The sequence below is a fragment of the Eschrichtius robustus genome, chromosome 16, assembly GCF_028021215.1.
Source record: "Eschrichtius robustus isolate mEscRob2 chromosome 16, mEscRob2.pri, whole genome shotgun sequence".
In the NCBI taxonomy this organism is placed as follows: Eukaryota; Metazoa; Chordata; class Mammalia; order Artiodactyla; family Eschrichtiidae; genus Eschrichtius; species Eschrichtius robustus.
Window position 1 is genome coordinate 66,309,781 of NC_090839.1, and position 22,760 is coordinate 66,332,540.

The 22,760-nt window shown below is 39.5% G+C and overlaps 1 protein-coding gene across 7 annotated transcripts in view; it reads left to right on the forward strand.

The window, feature by feature from the left end:
• Positions 1-22,760, forward strand: part of MRTFB (myocardin related transcription factor B) — a 199,924-nt gene that overhangs the window by 119,208 nt on the left and 57,956 nt on the right. The window contains exon 1 of one of the 7 annotated variants that reach the window (XM_068565849.1): positions 5,018-5,138. The exons of the other annotated variants lie outside the window; for them this stretch is intronic. Coding sequence (XP_068421950.1) covers positions 5,018-5,138 — 121 coding nt within the window. Of the gene's footprint in view, positions 1-5,017; positions 5,139-22,760 lie in introns of those variants that run through there. 7 annotated transcript variants of the gene reach the window in all.

The following is a 22,760-nucleotide window of genomic DNA, read 5'->3' on the forward strand; positions in this document are numbered from 1 at the left end:
AGTACAAACAGTACTTAGTATTTAGCAGTCTCTTTGCATTCTGTTACTAATTATTTTATTCATTACTTTTGAGTATTTTTACGTTGGCGCAACATTGCCCAGTTGGTAACATCCTCAGGTTTTTCCTTATTGAAGCACAGCATCATCACAATGATAGTCTTTCTCGTCAGCAGTTTTGTAAACGTATGTTGACTCTGCCAGGTTTTTGTGTAGGTCCCTTGAGCCATGTTTGTTTCTGTTCTGATTCCCTGAGGCCTTTCTTGGATTGTTCCGAGTCTCCAAGCCATACAGTTTTTCTCACGCTTATTAAATATCTATGCTTGGGGTAGTGGGAAAATTGACTTGATTTATGGTACTCTCTTTCATACTAAAACAGCTCTTTTGAGTGTAGACACAAACACTGTGGAAGCATATTTATCATAGCCAAAGTGAATTTAATCACCTATCATTTGAAGTTAAATGCCACTCGTGACAATAGAGCCAAGTGCCACTGAAGATGATGTAGCACATTTAGTAAGGAACAAAGGCAGACCTACCGGAAAGCAGTTCACATGATAACTGTGGGCTTCTCCTACCAGGAGAGAAGGCAGATCTCCTTCCTCCCTCCAGCCCTAATTCAATCCAAGAGACATTATGTGGGGCTGAGCAAGGCAGCTGCCCCGTGGGAGTGGGGGCAGCAGTCCAGTGCCACGCTTCAGAGCCGGTGGGTGAGCAGACATCTGCCTTAGGTTTGGCCACAGCAGTGACAGTAATGAGGTGAACGGGGTATCCATGAGTGGGGTGGCAGAGACCATGGGACAAGATTCTCACTATAGGAGGAGGAATTTACAAATATAGAAAAGAAAGAAACTGAGAATGACCCTGTGGGGTTGGACTGGAATTGGAGGCATTGGGGTGAACTCATGGTTTTCAATATATATAAATATAGATGTACATACTTAAATATAGGTCTGTATTTACATCTGTTAATAGTGAGAGATGTAAATATGTTTGTGTTTACACACACAGAGACATAAACTCACACATATTTCCTACCTCTGACTACAGAAAAGGCCTGGGAACAGTGACACCCAAATAGCATTGAGCACACCTAGCTTGGTTTCTCAACAGAGCAGGAAAAGTAAAAGGTGAGCCTGGAACATCTTATGCCAAAAAGTAAGAAAGTGCTCAAAGTGCTCAGAACAATAAGACGCTGAAGCCAGCTCAAAGGGATTCCCACTGGAATTCCCAAATCTGGAATTATTTGAATTATTTGAGCATCAAAATAAATAATGATAGGAACATGTTATAACCCATTGAAAGAAGGAGGAGTCGCTGAGTCCATGCTGATATAAATAGATAACATAAACTGAATAAAGAGAATTTTTTTCTTACAGTAGGATGTGCCACTAATAAATGTAGAAGGAATGATAGAATTTTCAAAATCATCATTTGGAGTCATTCTAGTAATAAATAACTCAGCCCCATGAAATAACTAATTACAGAGAGAAAAATTAACTTTGCAGTGAAGAAACCTGGCCAATACCATTTTAATAAATTAAAATAAACATCATCAGCCATGAGACAAATTGAATTTGTACACCACCTGATGGGATGCAAAGAACACATTACATTGCTTCTATGGTATTCCTGCCAAAAATATTCCTGCCACGACTGCTATGTAATCATGAAGACACATCAAACGAACTCAAACTGAGAGTAACTCTACCGAGTAACCAGCCTGTAATCTTCAAAAGTCAAAGAAAGAAATATCAAGAAAGACTGAGGAACTAACTGTTTAAGATGGAAGAAAACTAAAGAGACTTGAAAACTCGATGCCATATGTGATTCTGGTTTGGGTCCTTCTGCTATAAAGGATGTTGTTGGGACAACTGGTAGAACTTGAATGGAGTCTGTGGATTAGGTGGCAGTGATATATCAGTGTTAATTTCATGATATTGATGGTCATACTGCGGTTATGTGGGAGAATAGCCTTGTTTGTAGGAATTATAAACCAGAGCACTTAGGGTAAAGAGGTATCGTGTCAGAGCCTTCTCACAGATGGTTCAGGGGAAAAAGGCTTTTTGAATTTGAAATTATTTCAGAATTTTTTAAAATAGCAAAATAAATGTTCTTTTAAGCATATTCACCACTAGAGAAATTATTATTGCCTTTCAAAACTACAGAGGCAAGACTTTTAATATAAATCTACAGCCAGAAAATGTTTCCTTATTGAGATCTTTTATATTTATCAGAAACAAAAATAATAAGACTACAGAGGATCCTTAAAAGAGAATTGTATTACTTTTTAACATACTAAACACACACACACATACACATGGCCAATAAAGAATTTTTAAATGGATGGTGTAGCTCTGTATCTACTCAGGTTTCTAAACTTGTGGCCAAAAAATTGGGTACAATTTTATAAACAACATCCTGAAAAGGAGAATGTTGGGGTTTATTGTTTTTGTTGTTCTTTTTGCAAAGCAATTAAAAATGTAGGCTCTGGAACCAAGCTGCCTGTTTGGAATCCTGGCCACCACTTATGAGATATGTGATCTCTGACAAAATATTTGATTTTCCTGTGCCTCAGTTTTCTCATCTGTAAATTAGGATAACAACATTGAACTCACAGGTCTGTCAACAGAATAAATGAGATAATATATGAAGAGCACTTAGACTGTGCTGTGCACTACAACTTTGTTTAGAGCACTAAACAAAGTTGGCTGCTGTTGTTATTATTTCAGGAAAAGTTAAATTGCTTTCATAAAAGCACTCTAGTATGATTATGTTGCCTTCCTTCTCCCTCACCAGGAGTAGAATTACCTGAAGGCAATGAAAGTAATGGTCTCTGCTCTTAAACCTGTCCCAAGATCAAACTAAAGCCTGGAAATGGAGCATGCTTTAGAAGACAGCAGGCATTGCAATGCCATAGAAAAAAGATGTGGGCTTTGGAGAACTAAGATGTTGGTTGAATTCCAGATCTGCTGCTTACAAGCTCTGTGACTTTGGTCTTGGTCTGTAAAATGTCTAGAATGTACAAATAATCATAGTGATCACAAAGGACTATTAGGGGTTAAATGAGATAAACTTGGCAAAACTTTCTGCAGACCGACCCAAAGAATGTCCGCAGAAAATGTTGGGTTTTTTCCTTACTCCTTTAAAGGTGTAGGAACAGTTAATTTAGAAGAATGGAGGCCTTAGGATCAGAAATAGTAGCAGAGCATTTGAGGGCATTTTTTGAGAAGTGTGTTAAGGTCGTCGCAGTTTGTTCCTGCAGGGGTTTAGACTACCAACGATGGACTTAAATTGCCTCAGAAGGAATTTCAGTTGACAAGAAGCATGTCATGTGTTGTGTAATCCCATTCTTGAGAGACGCTGGAGAAGGATAGATAACTATCTTTCTAGAACAGCACAGATTTAGTGCACACCAGCCTTGGAACCAGGGACAAAGGAAAGAATCTTCACCCAGTCCCCATCTCTGTTATATGATGAAGAGAATATTGATTTTTCTGGCTGTAAAAATGTAAGCCTTTCTTTATCCCACAAAAGGATCATGTCACATGCACATTCAAAGTGTATGTGTGTATTTTCTTTTAAAGAGAAAATGTGCTTCCTTTAAAGAACACGTAGCTGTTCATCTAAAAATTAGTGACTCTTGGTCACTGACCTAGGACTTCTTTAGAACTCTGAGTATTATCAAAAGAAGAGCTCTGAGTATTATCTTCTGCTTTCATTCATTCACTTAGTCATGCAACAAGTATTTGTTGAGAACTCCCTAATATTCCAGGCACTCTGTTAGATGTTGATTATTTAAAAAGTGAACAAAGCAAAAGCAGATCTCTCATGGAGGAGGATTCAGTCTCCTGCTCTTACAACCTCTAATGGGTTTTATGGGACCTCTTTGCAAAGGAGCATACTTCAAACCATGCAAATCAGATTCTTTTGGCTACAGCTATAGACAGACAGATGTTTGGTGTGTATGAAAGCAGGCATTTCCACTTTGCCTGGAGTTGCCTTACCTGCAGATTTCCTTCAGGCAGCGTCCCTGTGCCTAGTGGGCGGCAGCCAGTGACCTGGGGAAACGGTGCCCGTTGTTGATAGCTCACGTGAAATTAAACTTGGCTGCTTGCTGGTGGAACCTGTTATGAACTAGAAGCTCTCAGTGTCTGCCTTTAATACAGGGGAGGAGATTTTCTTCCTTAGCACAATCATGGCGATGTTAACTCTCTCGGCCGACTAGCGGCACAAAGGAAAACTGCCGCCCGGGTCTGCGTTGGCGAAGGCAGAAAGCTGCAGTTACGGGCATTCCCTGTGACAGAGAGAACCGGCTGTGCCTGGGAGAGCCGGGAACGGCAAAAAGCACACCACGAAAGCAGTGTGGTGGTGACATGCTTCTGTTTTTATCCAGATATGCTAGTAACATGTTTATTCAGTGTGGTGCCTCTGCTGAGATAAGACCCTCTTCCTTCGGGTGCCCTAGACCGCCGTTTGTTTAGCTGGAGAACTTAATGAGTAATGGATGTGCTTGGCTGGCTGATAGAAAGTATTTCCACAGCCTGTGGCTGTGTTTATAGAGAGCCAGAGAGAGACCACAGGCAGCAATTTGTCTTCTAAGGTATCAGCAAAGTCTTCTCTTTTAACAACTAGAGGATTTATTTTTAACTGCTTGAGTCAGTGTTTGTCAGATGACGCGGACCATCAAACTGCAGATTGAAGTCCCCAGTGCGGGGGAAGCTGGGCTGGCTGGGAAAAGGGGTGGGATTTCAGCATCATCGTGCTTCCGTGGCTCTGCCTCCCAACGTGGGAGAGAGTTTCGGGCTTGCAGCAGCAGGAGTCGATTTGCAGGTCCAGCTGGCAACTAAAGGGTAACAGCTCCTTCAGCTGCTTAAAGACATAATTGCCCGCTGATCGGGGTATTGTGAGGAGGCACCCAGGACCCAAGGACCAGAGGATTCTGAGCGCTGGCCTCTGCTGTTTGGCAGATTGAGCTTTTCTCTTGCTTGATGCTGCCTGTCTCCAGAAGCCTCTCACCATGATCGATAGCTCCAAGAAGCAGCAACAGGGCTTCCCGGAGATTTTAGCTGCTGGCGATTTCGAGCCACTAAAAGAAAAGGAATGCCTTGAAGGGAGCAACCAGAAAAGTCTCAAGGAAGGTCAGTCTGTCTGTGGACAGGGGCAGAACTGCCAAATTCATGCTCTCGTCCACCAGGCTGAGCGTGTGTGTCTGCTTCCCATGCCGTGTGTCTGCTCTCTGTCCACTCACGTACCTTACACGCTCTCAGTTCTTTGAAATGAAAGCTTAAGGCTGTTCTTGGTAGCTCTTTCTGAAGACTCACTAACTGATAGGACTCCAGGGAGGTGGCAGTAATTGCTAGAGTAAGGGGACTTACGAAGCCAGTCCTCATTTCGGTGAAATCCTGCCAGGTTCGTTTTGTCGATTTTCTCATGTCCTCTAATTTTTTTGCTTCCCCCCACCCAACTTTAGGAGAGGCCATTTCCTTTCCAGTGTTATGCAGAACCCTGCTTCTTTTACATTGACGAACACGTAGTTCCAGGGAAATGATTTTTTTTTTCCAATTAACATGTTTATGGTTTTTATTGTTTAAAAGCAGGAAGGTAGCTAGCTCTTTCTTAATTGTATCTTTAAACGATTGGTTTAATTGGTTATAATGCACATTACACCATCATTTTGTTTTGTTTTTTAGGCACGTTGCGTAGTTTTGTGGTTTTTTAACAAAGCAAAGAGTAAGCTTAAGAATGCTGTCAGTGATTGTTAGTGGCCACCACGCAGGTACCTCCCTGACTGATTTAAGAAAATGTCCAAAGTTCTGGGCACTGCTGTCCTGTGTCCTGGTACACTGAAGTGTGGCAAGACCAGTGCCCAGCGTGCTTTACTACAGCAGCAGGAGACCAGGGGCCATGGAGTAAGAAATTCAGAATCTTCAGAGAATAAGTTTTTTCTGAATTTGAGATATGAAAGTCACCCCTCTCAATGCTTGTTTAATTTGAAATTTGATTTTCTAGTGTTCTTTGGGAGGAAAACCCCCCACAGTAACCATCAGCTGCCCCCTCACCTCTCCACTGGCTCTTCCTCATCTTCTGGAGACCCAGACAGTAAATACAGTTATCTGCCCAAGCAGCAGTTTGAGCTTCTTCCAAAATGATATTCCTTCTTTTCTTTTTCATACATTTAGAAAAGGAGAATGTGATGACAGATTGTTGCATATTTAAACAATAAGAAGAAGGAACAATAGTTGTTTTCTTATTGGAGTTGAACTTCTTTTGGGTACTGGTTGAAAAAAACATGTAGATGGAAACAAAGGACACACAATGAAGTATCAATAGCTATTGCCAGGAACCAGACGGTGGGGTCGCCCCCGCTTGTGCGCTGCAGATCTTGTAGACTCTCGTAAAATCAACACCAGTAGAGCTTCTAGGGCATGTCCTAGAGACTCACTGAGGGGAACTTAATTTTTTTAAATCATTAACTTAAAAAGGGGATTATGTATGTATCATTTAAGTCAAGTTCTAGTGTTAAGCTCCTATTAACATAAATTTTTAACAATTTTTACGCTACTTGAAAAACTGGGAAAAGTGGAGGAAAATGCAATTGGAGAAATAAAAAGATGTTATAACAACAGTATGATAAGGTGTATAGAGAGCAAGAATTAAAAATATAAAAACAGGATAGGAGAATTATCAACAGGAACGGCAAAACTGCCTTGAGATGATTACATAATGTATCGATTCTTTCCCGAACAGTTGTGACCATGCTTTGAATTTATACATGTGCTGTAGTATAATGTCACAAAGCAAGAGCATGGACTCTCTGAAGTGATATATACTTGGGATCAAATCCCATTTTCTAGCTCTGTGACCCTAGACAAGTTCACTGCTCTAAGCCTTAATTTCCTCCTTCGTACAATGAAGATAAACAATACCTACTTCATAGTGTCTTTATGAGATACCCAGTTTCATGCCAGTTTGCCATCCCTCTTCTTATTTTTTTAACCCTTTACTTTTTCCTTCTATTTAAAATTTAATTTTTAAAATCTCGTGTATATTGACAAAGTAGAGAAGTGTTTATATGTCTTACTGTCATGTAAATTCATCAATATAAAGAGGTGTACAGGGAGAGAACTTTCATATTTTTAAACACTCCACAGAAATGACTGGATGATAAAATTCATCTGCCTCACCACAGTTGCATTGAACTAGGCTTCGCTTTCTATCTCAACAGACTGTATTTCTACTTATTTTTGCTAGCGATAGGGCTGAGGGGGGAAAAAAAAATAGAGACATCAAAGGTGATCTGTTACCTCAAAGGTAGTGACACCGAAAGAGGATTAGACCAGAGTTTAATTAGAATAGAAAAAATAGGAGAAATTTTGCAGAAAGCTACTTTTTTTCCTTGGCGTCCTCTGAAAATGACTACGTTCCTTTGCAGGGTTGAACTCCTGGAATTCAGTGTGTCACAGTCACTGCCTGCAGATGAGCACCAGCGGTGACCTTATCAGACTCTTGGGACAGGCCACTGCTGAGCTCCTTCTGCTGCTAGGTCCTGGGTCATATGTCAGTTTTATTAATCTGTGAAAGCTTATTGATATGGCAGCAGTGTTCAAACGCTAAAATGCCCCAGAGTCTAATTAGATCCTATGCTGTCTTGTCAAAAGACAAATTTCTGACTATTTAGTCATGTCTATGGTTTATGCCTTGTGTTAAGGGATACTAATTTAAAATACTGTCTTTCACATGAATAATATTTGGTGTTCCACTCATTTGTGGCAGTGTCTGAATCACAAGTTTTCAGGTAATGAAGGAAGGATAGATTTTGGTCCATTCCATTCTAATCGTAGCAACACAGCCGGGTCTCTGGCGTTTGTGATGGTGTCTGCTGCGAGGGGTGGGAGGTCTCCTCTGCTTCTCAAGTAGTTGCTCTAGTTCTTGCTTATTTGGGGACATTTTAGAATTCCTGTTATTGTTGACAGTGCTAATTAGCTGAAATTATTATTAGGGGGAAAAACAGATTTTGTAAGCAGATAATCATAGGTTTCAAAGTTTATGTGACACCTTAACAAGAAAATTTAGTAATACCTATTGAAAATTTAAGGGAAAAATGTTCCAAGTGTCAATCGCCTGTGAATAGTTGTCACTACATACCAGAGAATTCTTTGGATAATAAAGCATATCTCCTCACAGTTTTGTTAATGCTTATATAAACTTTTTGATAAATACCAACCCACATATGTAGTTGGAGAATTTAATTACTTTCTGCTTCAGGTGAGAAATAGCAATAAATGGCATGAATTCTGATCAACTTCAAAATAGGACATTTTCCTTAGACTAGTTTCTTTTGTCAAAGCAGCAGTAGGGAATCTCAACTTTTGACTTATCCACAAAAGGTTTAGAACGTTTTTTAATAGCGCTCATCACAGATGAGATTTAAATTTAATTTCTGGTTCTGACAACTAAAGGATATTACAAATCACTGACTTGAAAACTTACAAATTAATAATCATGAAACTTGAGGGAAAAATCAAATAAATTGAGATGTTTAATTCAGATAAGTGGTTTAATATGAAGCGTTATTGAGATGATGAATCATAATGCCAGTGCTACCAGCTAGTTATGTCCCGTATTTATCAAAGACAAAATGCAGCAAATCAATTTAAAGAGGAAAAATTGATGTTCAACATACAGAGCTCTCTAATGGTGAAAATGAAACACCAAAGGAAGAAAACTGGCTTGTGTATTAATGACTTTGACTAAACTACCTGCTCTAACAAACAACCCGCAAACTCAGTGTTTTAACCAATCAAAGCGCATTTCTTGCTCAAAACATAGTCCCAGGTGGGTTGGGCAGCTATCCTAGTCAGCCGTCCTCTAAGAAATGACTCGGGGATCTGGGCTCCTTTTATTGTGTGGCTCAGCCGTGGCTGGTGGGGAGAAGAGCTACTGCTTTGGGGAACCACATTCCCAATTCTGTCATAGACTGGGTAGTAACAGTTGCGATAAAGCATGTGAAAGTTTGTGGCAGACTGCATCATAGACAGCGGAGTGGATTAATGTGGTGCGCTGGGACATGGCTATAGGAGATCTATGTATGGAAAAAATGCACATTTGTCTGAGATATTCTGAGCAGTTCAACCTAGGGAAAATAGACTAAATAAATACCTTTATTAAAGCACCAAAACTTTTCTAAGTGACAGAAATTATCTCATACATACTTTACCTGCACTGTCCATTAGCCTCATATGGCTGTTCAGATTTACATTTAAAATCATTAAAAATGAAGTAAAGTTTTTAAAATTTTACCTCCTCAGCCACATTCTCCACATTTCAGTTACTCAGACGCCACACCTGGTTGGTGGCTTCTGTATAGAGCCATGCAGATTATGAACCATTTCCATCACTGCTGGGCGTTCTCTTGGAAAGCTGCTCACCCCAGCTTTGCAGGTCCAGAGTCTCTTAAAACCCAATCCCTGTGCCATTTCCTAAAGAAAGTCACCTGATCCTATCAGCTAAAAATAATTTCTTCTCTATCATATACTCCCAGTAACTTGCTCTGCATCTTTTTATGGCATGTCACCTTTTGCTACTGTGGTATGTGTCTGTACTATCTTCACTATTAGACCATAATATTTCTTGGAGATAGTGTCATTGTTTGGATGATTTTTATACCTCACTCCCAGTGTCCTGCATCTCAAAGATACATTACTATTATGCAATAAGTATTTGAAGAATATTATACCCCTCTCTGCCTTCTTAAACAATGTAGTTTGAACTATTACCTTCAGATATAATTTAAAATTCAATTATAAATTAATGGCTAACCCGAAATGTATTGTATGTAATGTATTGGTGCCTTAAGTCATCGTTGAGGTGTATAAAACCGTTTGCCCATGCACAGAATGATCCCTAGATCATTACTAGATTACTAGAATCATTGTTTATTATTTGATTTTTGTCATCTGCCACGTTCGGCTGCTTTTCCCTTTTCTGACTTGCTGCTTCTAATCTTCAAAGTAAGCAACAAATAAACAAAATGTAATAGTGGAATCCTGATTCTGTTGTTGATTCAACTAAAATTTATTGAGTCATACTGGGAGAAGCAGAGAAATAAGCAGTTAAAATAGAGAATGCTACCCAGCCTTCTTCTATAAGTAAAGCACGTGAACTTTGCAACATCTATTTTTATTTCTTTGGGAATTTCTTCTTTCTTTGTTTTCTGCCAGTGTTCTACATAACTGAAAGTGTTGTACAAGTGAGGTATTGCTAAATTAATGGGTTTTTTAAAAATAAATTTGAAGTGTAAGATACGGTCCTTAAAATAAATTCAAATAACATACAGGTATGAAGGAAAAAGTAGAAGATTCTTTTTCCCAGATGTAATTCAGTGTCTTTTAAAAATGGGTATATGCTGCCCTTGAGATGAAATTATATAATTTAACTTTTTATTGGAAATCATTTTATTTGGCAGAAATTTTGAGTGCTTCTCCACAGCATCATGCTGGAAGTTGTAAACCTCTATAAGCAATGGCATTCAAGGAGCTCACAGCCTGGAAAGTGGGAAACTGAATGATAATATAGACGTTAAAATACACACACACACATAAAAGAGATAGCAGAAGAAACCTCTGTGTGCTCTGGTCCAAATGAGTGAGGATCACCGACTGTGAGCGCCAGGCGCCTCTCTTGTGCTTCAGGCCTGCACGGTCATCTGCATCCCTGACGGCTCCAGTAGGCCCCTTACTTCTTCCCATGAAGCACATTCCTCCAGGGTTTCCTGTCTTTCGGTCAGTGGCACCTCCTTCCCCCCATTAGCTCACGGCAGGAACCCAAAATGGGAGTGGTCCCTGACACCTTCCTTGACCTTCTCCTCATAGCCTGTCACCAAATCTGGTTATCGAATCTGTCAATTCTACCCCAAAAATATTTCATTTCTCAACAGCACTGTTTCACCACAGCCCCACCCTTATCCAGGTCCCCTTCCTCAAATAGAATCTCAACAGGAGTCTTGACTCAAGTAGAGATAGAGCTGCCCAGCTGATCTCCGCCCACACTCTGGCCGCCTTCAGCAAGTGAGGCCCTGCCTCTGCACCACTTCTCTCTCCCTTCGCAGCTGTTCTCTCCCAGAAGGCCTCTCCCTGCCCACCCGTCCCCACCCCATCCCCACCCCATTGGCCCGAACAACTGCAGCTCATCCTTTGATCTGCATCATCATGCACAGTTGCTCTGACATTAGGATCGCACACAAGTTGTGTCACAAGTTCTCTGTTCTCCTTATGTTTTGTGGGCAAATTGGCACATGTGTGTGTATACATATATATACATATATAACGTTGAACAATGTGGGAGTTAAGGGCGCCGGCCTCCCACCCCCGCCCCACCCCCCGCCATGCACAGTCACAAATCCGAGTACTGCTATCTCTGCCTCAGAAACAAAGGAATTGACAAATGACTCAACCAAGGGCAGGAAACCAAAACAGTTTGGGTAGAATCAGGACTCAGACCCTAATTCTTATGATTCCACATATCGTGATCTCTAATCAAACACAAACATCCCCCCCCCCCGCTTAGTTAAAGATCTGTAAAATGAAAATACAGGTAACTATATTTATTGAAAAAAAAGTCCACATGTAAGTGGACCTGTGCAGTTCAAAGCCATGTTGTTCAAGGGTCAACTCTGTGTTTGTGTGTGCGTGTGTGTATGTATGTCCCACTCCTGAATCCACAAAATGGGAAGAAAAACCCCAAGATATTGAGCCAGGATCAAATGACCTCAAGAGAGTAGCATGTGCTTACTATTCTGGGAAAAACTGGAGGTAAATAATATTCCACTGTTTTCCTGTTTCATTGTTAATTGTCTTTTTATTCAGAGAAACTGCCTTAGGAATTTACACTAAGGCATTTCAGAATCTTTTATACAACATACATTTTCCCAATTTAGAGGGATTAGGAAAGAGCTTTAAGCTGTCAGCACAATGCAATATATGGAATCTAAAAAAAACGGTACTGATGAACCTAGGGGCAGGGCAGGAATAAAGACACAGACGTAGAGAACAGACTTGAGGACACAGGGGGGAAGGGGAAGCTGGGACAAAGTGAGAGAGTGGCATTGACACATATACACTACCAAATGTAAAATAGATAGCTAGAAGGAAGCAGCTGCATAGCACAGGGAGATCAGCTCAGTGCTTTGTGACCACCTAGAGGGGTGGGATAGGGAGCGTGGGAGGGAGACACAAGAGGGAGGGGATATGGGGATATATGTATACTTATAGCCGATTCACTTTGTTGTACAACAGAAACTTAACACTGTAAAGCAATTATACTCCAATAAAGATTAAAAAAAAAAAAAAGCTGTCAGCACCTCTGCCTATAGCTGCACACTGAAATTCTAATGCAGCAATAAAATGTAGACTTTTTGATTACCCCCAAAATAAGAAAAATAAACATTATCTTCTTTTGGAAACATGGAGGGTTAAGAAATCTAGACATTCAGGTATAGAACCAGCATGGTCCTACAGATTAAAAATTAATTGTCTGAAAAAACAAATCAAGTTTTTTTTAAAGCTCTTTACATTGCTGGTGATCAGGCAATTAAGTGGATGATTTTACTTTTGCAATGCCTATTATTTGTGTTATACTTCCATTTATTCCACTGTGTAATTTATTTCCACTACTTTTTAACCAAGTGAGATTTTTTTAGATGCACATAGCTATGTATATAATATCTTTCTGTATGTCTGCCACAGGCTAACGTTGTCCCTGCTATTCTGTACCAGGTCCCCTGGCTTGACATCACGTTGTCATACCATGAGAAGCATACTTAATTCATTCCAACTTTTGACAAAAAGGAGAGGGGAATTTGTGTGAAGGTATGATCAGTTTAAAGAAACATGCCCCATTTTTAGCAGCCTGTTTCCATGGAAACAGAAGCAGCAGCCAACCACAGAGTTATCAGAGTACCTGTAAATTTCCAAGGCTGAGTGTTGAAAACATTGTCTTCCTGACCTCATGGTGCAGATTAATGCAGGAAACCTACAGTGCATTAGCCTGGACTGCTAGCATTTTTAGTTTTTACTTCATTTTTGCTCTTTAATTCCTAATAGAGGATAAATGTTGCATTCTTGACTGTGACCTCCCTACCAGCAAGGGACAGTGGTTTAGAATTCCACAGTTTGTATCACCTACCTCTTCCCCGACACCCCTCACCCCAGTGGACTTCAAAGGATGCAGTAGACTTTCTGATATTGGATGAAAGGCAGTATTTCCTAGGTAGTCTAAGGCCTAACTTTCAAACACTGATTTGCGCAGTTTTTTTTAAATTAACTTAATGTTGCCTCTCCTTTTCCTAAATGGAAAATAATCACAATATAAAAATTCCTGATCAGAATGCTGTTTGCGCTCGGTAGTGTCAGAGGTTTAGATTTATGTGCGTACTGTGTTAACTCTGCTTTGGCTTCAGACAGGAGTGTTGACGGGAGTTTGCTTAATCAATGCAGATAGCGTGGCTCTTATAGGACAAACCACCATTTTATTTTTGGCCTCTTTGCATTTCATTATTTTAAATTACTTGAAGAAGAACCTTATTTTATAATTGGCAAATTAGACCCCTGAAAATACAACCCAAAGTCTGTAATCTTCGGTTGCTACTTTTTATCATCTACGAGAGTGCTTAAGTGCTTGTACGCTTCTCTAATGCAGCCTAAATTTCACATTAACTGTAAATGGAGATGAAAAGAAATTACTGTCTACCAGTTTTTCATGCTCTTCTTTACTCCTTTGCCCTTAGTGTTCCCTTTTTCAGTCTTCTTTTACCCTTCGAAACAATATAAATAGATTTTGTCTTCTGTTCTGCCACCAACATCAATTCAGAAATATCTGAAGCCTCAAAGTCATACAACTAAGCAAGACAAGTGTTGGTTCTGTCCCATGATAATCACTTGCCCATACAAAATCCTCTTGGTGATTTATTCTTAAATTTGGCTAGAATTCTTTTTCCTTAGAAAATAGTAACTCAGTTATATACTTGTAAGTATACCGTGCAAAATTAAGTAAAACATGTTTATTAAAACTTCTATATGGTGAGCATTGTAGAAGGTGCTAGACTATAAGGATGAGATCTAGAAGGGGAATTAGAGGCCCCCAGAAAACCAACAAAACCTAGAATTTGGTGTGACAGGGAATATGATATAATATATAGCTGTTATTGTAGTTATCAAATCCTTAAAAGATGAAGTCACCGTTGGTGGTTAATGGAATTATGATGGTGAGGGGGGCTAGCTAGCGATGGGTGGGAAATAAGAAATTTGATTATTGAGTAATTCGTTTCTTAAAGTCAATTGCTCTGCCAACTGTTCCGTTTTTTCCATTGAGGTAAAATTCACACAACATAAAATTAACCATTTTAAGTGAACGATTCAGGGGCATTTAATGTATTCACAATGTTGTGCAAGCACACCTCTATCTAGTTCCAAGACATTTTCATCAGCCCAAGAAAAAACCCTGTAGTCATTAAGCAGTGCCTTCCCCCCAGTTCCAGGTAGCCACCAATCTGAGCTCTGTCTCTGTGTATTTACCAATTCTGGATATTTCACTTCTATGGAATCATATAATATATATGACCTTTTGCCATCTGGCTTCTTTCACTTAGTGTAATGTTTTTCAAATTCATCCATGTTGTGGCTTATATAGTACTTCATTTCTTTTTATGGCTGAATAATATTCCACTGTATGGATGGACCAGGATTTGTTTATTCATCTGTTGATGACATTTGGACTGTTCCCACCTTTTGGCCGTTGTGAATAGTGCCGCTGTGAACATGGGTGTACATGTGTGTGTTTGAGTACCTGTTTTAACTTCAGTTCACCGAGAAGTGGAATTGCTGGGCTGCAACTGTTCTGAACTAAAATTTTATATAATGAGCTTGAGAAAGAACTGCCAAATGTTCTAATTTTGTATCTTGTGGTCTTTTTCTCTGATGAAAATGATATCGTTCACAGCCAGTGAGTAACTTGCCGTTTCCTAACTGACTTCTCTCCCCCAAGCTGTTGCCATTATTAGTTGGAGCATGTCAAGAAAAAATAACCATGTTTCTCTTTTCAACTTGTTCTTCACAGTCTGCAATGATTATTTCAAACCTCCTTCACTAGCCTCAAAACTGACGTTTCCTTCATTCATCTCACTTTGAACAGATGACCTTTCTTCCTCCTTCTCTGAGAAAAGAAAAGCCATCATCTGGGAACTCTCTGGACGTCCCAGACCACATCTATAAACCTATCTGCAGCTGTATCCAGTCCTCATTGCCTTCCTGTCATGATAGAGGAAGTGGCTCTTAACAAGGTTGTTCTTGTTTGCTCTGAATCCCCTCCCCTTCAAGGGATCTGCTACCTCTTATTCTCTCCTTTATTCTCATTCATATTCATTCATTCCCGTTCTCTCCCTCTTCTCCCCTCCCCTTTTCTCTCTTGTCTTCATCGCTTGTAAACCTGTTCAAGTATGTTCCAGCCTGAAGTTCCACACCCCTCAAGCTTTCGCCTCTCTCCTACCCTTCCTGGGCAACATCTTGAAAGCATTGCTTCCATTACTATCATTCTTACTCTTACCCCTCCCTAACCTCTTCCAGCCTGATTTCCATCCATCACTCCAAAAAGCAGCTCCTTCATGTATTACAACAGCAGCATTGGATCCAGTTGGTCATGACCCCTTTCTAGAAACACTTTTATACACACTCTCCAGGCTTCTCCTCCTCCTTAGGCAGCTTCCTCTCACTTCCTTTTTTGGACCTTCATCCCCTATCTGACCCATAAAAATGGGCTTTTAATTGTTGGATTTCCTAGGAACTTGGTCCTGTGCTTCTTCTTGCCTCCTCTTTCTATATTCTCTACTTGGCAAACTCCCATAGCTTCAAATACTACATAAGTGACAACTTCCAAATTTTAGTCTCCTGCCAAGAGCTACCTTCTGAAATCTGGACCCATAGAGCCAGTTGTCACTTTGACATCTCAGCTTCTAATTCAGACATGTCCAAGACTGAACTCCCTAAACGGCCATGATGTATTCTTTATTCAGTCAGTGGTCCACCCACGTGCTTAAGCCAGAAACCCAGGCACCATCTTTATCTTTTCTCCTTCAAACACAACATCCAGTCCCTCAGCACATAGTGTTGATTTTGTTCTGAGTATTTCTCAAATCTGTCTGTTACATCTCTCAGCTGTGTTGGAATTGAAGAAAAAAGAATGAGAAGTCTTATGCTTATTAGGTTTCTGTCCTGGAACATGAGAAAAATTCTACCAAATTTATAAATAAATATGTGGTTTACAAATGAAAGCTTAACCTGAGCTTCTGACAACCACTGTAAATATCTCTGCATTCAGTCAAAAACCCAGCCCCATCACTCTCACTAATTCTTTTGATATCTATTGGTCCCTTACTGCTTACTAGTTATTTCAGATTTTTCTTTGGCATAATATTGCTGATAGCCTTAGGTAAGAGTAAGTGATCTTTGTTCCTGAATTTTAAATTACCTTAAAGCATGATGATGTATATTATGGGGAAGGGATGAGCAAAAAGGTCCTCTCTTGCCTTGTAAGTGGGGATATAGATTGGTACAACCACTTGGATTGCAAAGTGTCCCTATCAAAATTTTCAGTGTGTGTGCGCGTGTGTGTGTGTATTTTAAGTGTGTGTGTGTGTGTGTGTATATAATATCTTTAAGTGTTTATATATACACACACACACACAAACATACACACACATGATGACACAAAATGAAGATAATCACTGCAACATTGTTAATAATAACAATAATAGCAGGAAATCTAGAAACTTAAGTGTATATGATTGATACATCCATATGTTAGATACAGCCACTAAGATAGCCAGAAAGAAGAATGAGCTGGATTTCATGGGTGGTTTTTTTTTTTTAAGCAAATTATCGAACTATGTGAATGGTATGATCCCTCCCCATGTATTTCCTTTGCATGTTTTATACTTAACATTGCCAGAATATTCACGAAACATTCTCCAGAGCCATAGAAATTTAATAGTGGTTACCTTTATGCAGGAGGGCTGGAGGTCTCTGGTGGGATGGACTGACTTTCACTTTTTTTTTTTATTGAAGTGAAGTATAGTTGATTTGCAATATTGTGTTAGTTTCAGATGTATAGCAAAGTGATTCAGTCTTATATTTTTTCAGATTATTCTCCATTATAGGTTATTATAAGATACTGAATATAGTTCCCTGTGCTATACAGTAAATCCTGTTGCTTATCATTTCTTATAGTAGTTTGTATCTGTTAATCCTGTATATACCACATCTTCTTAAATCAGTCATCTTGATTGTCACTTGGGTTGTTTCCATATCTTGGCTTTGGGGTGCATGTATCTTTTTGGAATAGTGTTTTCATTTTTTCCGGATACATATGCAGGAGTGGAATTGCTGAATCACATGGTTACTCTGTTTTTAGTATTTTTAAGGAACCTCCATAATGTTTTCCATAGCAACTGTACCAATTTACATTCCTACCAACATTGTACAAGGGTTCTCTTCTCTCCATACCCTCTACAATTTATTATTTGTAGACTTGTTGTTGTTGTTATTGGCCACGATGAGCAGCTTGTGGGATCTTAGTTCCCTGACCAGGGATTGAACCCTCGGCAGTGAAAGCACAGAGTCCCAACTACTGGACCGCCAGGGAATTCCCTGTAGACTTTCTGATGCTAGCCATTCTGACCAGTGTGAGGTCATTGTGGTTTTAATTTGCATTTCTCTAATAATTAGCGATGTTGAACATCTTTTCATGTGCCTGTTGTCTATCTGTATGTCTTCTTTGGAGAAATGGCTATTTAGGTCTTCTGCCCATTTTCTGATTGGGTTGTTTGATTTTTTTTTGATATTGAGTTTTATGAGCTGTTTGTATATTATGGATATTGTTGGTCGCATCATTTGCAAATATTTTCTCCCAGTCCGTAGGTTGTGTTTTCATTGTGTTGATCGTTTCCTTTGCTGTGCAAAAGCTTTTAAGTTTGATTAGGTCCCATGTGTTTATTTTCGCTTTTGTTTCTTTTGCCTAGGGAGACTGATCTAAGAAAATATCTCACTTTTTTTTTAATGTCCTTTTTTATGTGCATGTGTCACTTTTATTTTAACAAATAAATTGAAAAAATTTTATAAAATATGGATTTTTTTAAACTTTTTTTTTTTTTTTTTTTTTTTTTTTGTCTGTGTTGGGTCTTTGTTGCTGCGCGTGGGCTTTCTTTAGTTGCACCGAGCCGGGGCTACTCTTCTTTGCGGTGCGCAGGCTTCTCACTGTGGTGGCTTCTCTTGTTACGGAGCACGGGCTCTAGACGTGCAGGCTTCAGTAGTTGTGGCACGTGGGCTCAGTAGTTGTGGCCCACAGGCTTAGTTGCTCCTATGGCATGTGGGATCTTCCCGCCTCGAACCCATGTCCCCTGCCTTGGCAGGTGGATTCTTAACCGCTATGCCACCAAGGAAGCCCAAAACATGGATTTTTAAATATAGGTGTTAGTGGTACATATACTGTATATTTCTGAATCCCAGGCTTAGAAGGAAAGCCTTCAGGATGTGACTGCTTACCCTGTGACTACAAAATACCCATTCACAGCAAAGAACTAAAAATATGGGAATCTTGATGGAGCTAAATTTTTTTAATCCTGTTGATGATGGGGAGGCTCAGTATGTTTGATGGTAGGGGGTGTATGGGAAATCTCTGTACCTCCCTCTTGATTTGGTTGTAAACCTAAAACTGCTCTAAAAAAAGTTTTTTTTTTTATCCTTATGGTATTATGTTTGGAAAAAAAAGTGGTATCTTCACCAATTATCTAAAGTAGTAGTAGTAACAATAATAATAACCACCACTAGCTTTTTAAACATTTACTTTTGAGGAACAGGAAAAGTAGTCCATCAGTCTTTTGCTCTTTTGATACAGATTTTTTCAAGATGTCATTTGCCCCTACCTGATTGAACAGATGCAGTTGTAAACTTTACTGCTGAACTGCTGCTTGATAGAACACTGAAATCAGGGTTGAATGGGGCCCCCAAATGTAACTGTTCTAAGGTATTACTTAGGGGCCAGTTAATCCCTCCTGTATCTAAGTTCAAAAGATAATATGAAGATGCTGGCTTTTCTAAATTGTCTTGTTTTTTATAGGACCAGGCCCCTAAATTAGCACTCTTTAAACAATGCATAATAAATTTTTGCCAAAGTACAACTACTTCATTCTCTTAACTACTCAAACATCTTTAAACAAATTTTTAAAAACTGAAACCAGGGTCTGTTTTTTGCCTAATATTATCTTCAGAGTCAATACATAGTCAATTCTAGAGTATTTTTCAGTTTCCCATCTTTGCTTTTGCCACTCATTTACCCAGCCTTTACTTGACTGGCTCAGGGTTTTGGGGTGTTTTTTCCTGCCCTCATGATCCTGCAATTTATTCTGTCCAGTGTCCTGTAATTAAATAATATACATTGGATCTTCTCTTTGACTTGCAGGCAGCTGCTCATCCCCACCCCCACGCCCCGTCCCCACTCATCCCACCCTCCTTCATACCCCATAACTGAAACTAGCTATTTATAAAGAATTTCTAAGACCATGGCTGCCTGCCATACTGCTTCCCAGAAAGTGTCATTTCTGCCTTGTTTTTGTTATATACGTTCCTCAGATGTCCCCTTGCAAATCCCCTGGCCCAAAACTGTGCTTTGTTTTGGCTTGTCCAACTCATGCTAAATTGCTATATGTTATTAAAATGCTGCATAACGTGGGTTTTTTTCTTTAGAGTAAAAAGGCACCTTATGTCATATTATGGAAACATTTCAAACATTCTACTTATAGAAACAAAAGGGAAAAGACATATCGGTTCAAAAAGCAGCTAAAAATTTTGAAGGGGTTGTAAATATTATGTGAAAGACATTATTCCATTTTGAGATTTTTTTTTTTTTTTAATGTTGGAAACTAATCCTAAAATTTTGCTCTAAAAGCACTTTATTCCATTTAAGATTCAGGGGAAAGGAACTAAGAGACGATACTTTTTAATTCTAAACTATTTCTGATGATGAATAAGAATGACATTTCCTCTTTGCCATTAGATGAGCTACCTTTCATTTTTCGGAATGGTGGTTAAAATTAAGTTTTTACTTTTCTTGTATTAAAAAAAGAGCAAGTTGAAAACATTTATGTTGACAGAATATTGTTTCTGTCTTTTGTAACAAGGCATAACACTTAAGTAGAATTTTTTAAATTATATGCATTTTTCTCTTTGTTGAAATGTAATCAGAAACCATGAATGTTAGCCCTAAGAAATAATAACACACATCATCTTGGAAAAATTCAAAAATTAATTAAAATTTTTTCTCTAAATGCAACAGATATAAAGTAGTCTGTATCCATGTTTTCACACGTCTACTATAATTTCAAAGATGATGGTTTGCATACAAATTAGTCCCCTTACTTTATGGCCATGCCTTATATGGACCACATAGGGATATTCCTCCTTTTAGGAATTAAGGAAATAACTAAAAATAAGGAATAAACTTTATACACAAAAAACCTCACCATAGCATTAGTTATAGTAGTTGCAAAAATTGGAAACAACCTAAGTGATAAATAATAGGGGTATATTTAGTAAACTATGAATGTCCACCCAACAGAGTATTTTACATAGCCATTGAAATAACAATGTTTATCATTGTACAGTGCGATCATAGTATATAGAAGCAGAGAATCAAAAATTATGCTTAGCTAAGAGACAGAGGAATACACCAGTATGGTAACAGTAGTTGTATGTCTCTCTGGTTGATGATATTATTGGTGATTTTCTTTTTTGGTTTCTTCCTCCTCCTTTTTAAAATTTCCTTATTTTCTGTAATGAACATATATCACTCTTTTAATAAGTAAAGAGATTTTTTTTTTTTTAATGAAAAATAAAAACCTTGGACTCAGGCTAGTTAAGAAAGATGTGACACAAAGGGTAAGCAAATGACTCTGTAACCTCATCTCCTTCTGTTAATGGGGGTCCTTTGTGTACCTCTTGTGAGTTTTGTCATCAGGAAACACAGAGCTGTCATAGACTTCTCAGCCTGTGGTAACGGTTTTTTGCACAGAGAATACAGTGCTAGCTGTATAATGAGATATGCTGTTAACACCTGTGTGGCACCACCCCCACCCACCTTTTTGTGAAAATGAAACAGATTTAACCCCACCCATTTTAAACGTAAGAACTTCTTAGGTCCATATATCGGATTATTTTCATTTCTACATGTTTCAAAGATAAAGACATTCTTTGAAAATGTTCAAATGTGAGCAGTCGTAACATGAATTCTATTTCAGTGCCATTATTACTGTGTCCTTTGTTTTCTGAAAGGATGTAGCTGCTCACTCACTGAGTGTTTTGAACTCTTTTTTTTCCTTCCAGAATTCTGTAGATTTACATGTTTTCTTTTCTGGCATGTAATTATTTGTAAGATGGCCATGGAGTTGCTGAATTTTAGTCAGTTTCCTAATGTGTTGGAAGCTATGATGTCAGCCCAGTAGCACAGTATCAATTCAGCAAGGCACCGGGGGCGAATGCTCTCAGGTCTGTTTTCAGACACAAGGCCATTGCCCAGAGGTTGGCTTCTTAGGCAGCCATACACTACCACCACCCACTGCTGCCACAGGAGAGCAGTGCTGGACCAGCGTCTGGTCTTCTGTCCGTGGCTACAGGAGTGCAGTCTCGTGAACGTGTGCAGAGTATGTCAGGTTTCCAGAGATCAGCCAGCCTACTGGGTTATCCATTGGTCTTAAGAACTGCAACTGTGCAACAGGCCCAGTGGCATTCAGTGATCTGGGCCTTCCTGCCCTCCACACAGACGTGAGTTTGGAGGCTGCAAAGGGAGGAAGATGGTCTCCAAGGTTAGCTTGATAAAGCTTCTTGAGATGCTCACATGCCCACAACAGTGAACGCCTCTATGATCGTTAAGAGTCAGGCCCTCGGGCTTCGCTGGTGGCGCAGTGGTTAACAATCCGCCTGCCAATGCAGGGGACGTGGGTTCGAGCCCTGGTCCGGGAAGATCCCACATGCCGTGGAGCAACTAAGCCCGTGTGCCACAACTACTGAGCCTGCGCTCTAGAGCCCGCGAGCCACAACTACTGAGCCCACATGCCTAGAGCCCGTGCTCCGCAACAAAAGAAGCCACCGCAATGAGAAGGCCACACACCACAACAAAGAGTAGCCCCCGCTCGCCGCAATTAGAGAAAGCCGGGCGCGCAGCAACAAAGACCCAACACAGACAAAAATAAATAAATAAAATAAATAAATTTATAAAAAAAAAAAAAAAAGAGTCAGGCCCTCTCTATTCAGGGACTCTTCCCCTTTCACCGTCTGGATAAGCTCTGCCCAGCTCTGGGCAGCTCTAGCGTTCTAGTGTTGCAGGACAGTTAAGCTGTCTACATCATTCAAGCCTTGTTCTTCCCGGCCTGGGTGGTCTGCCTTTAAGGGACAGGTATTGCATGTCATTTATTGTGTTAACTTTTTTTTTTGTCCACTCATTTGATGAGTGGAAAAGAATAAAAGGAAGTTTGCTATTGTCCAAAATTATGAGCCTGTACCTATCTGATAGGTACTTTTTATAACCATTAGTTCTCAGAAGAGCCTCCATCAGGTTGCGAGTGATTGGTTGTATTTGATGTGAACGAATACTATAATTGTGTTTTAACATTGACCAAAAGTGGCAGTGTACCCAAGTCTCTCGATAAGGCATAGTGCCTT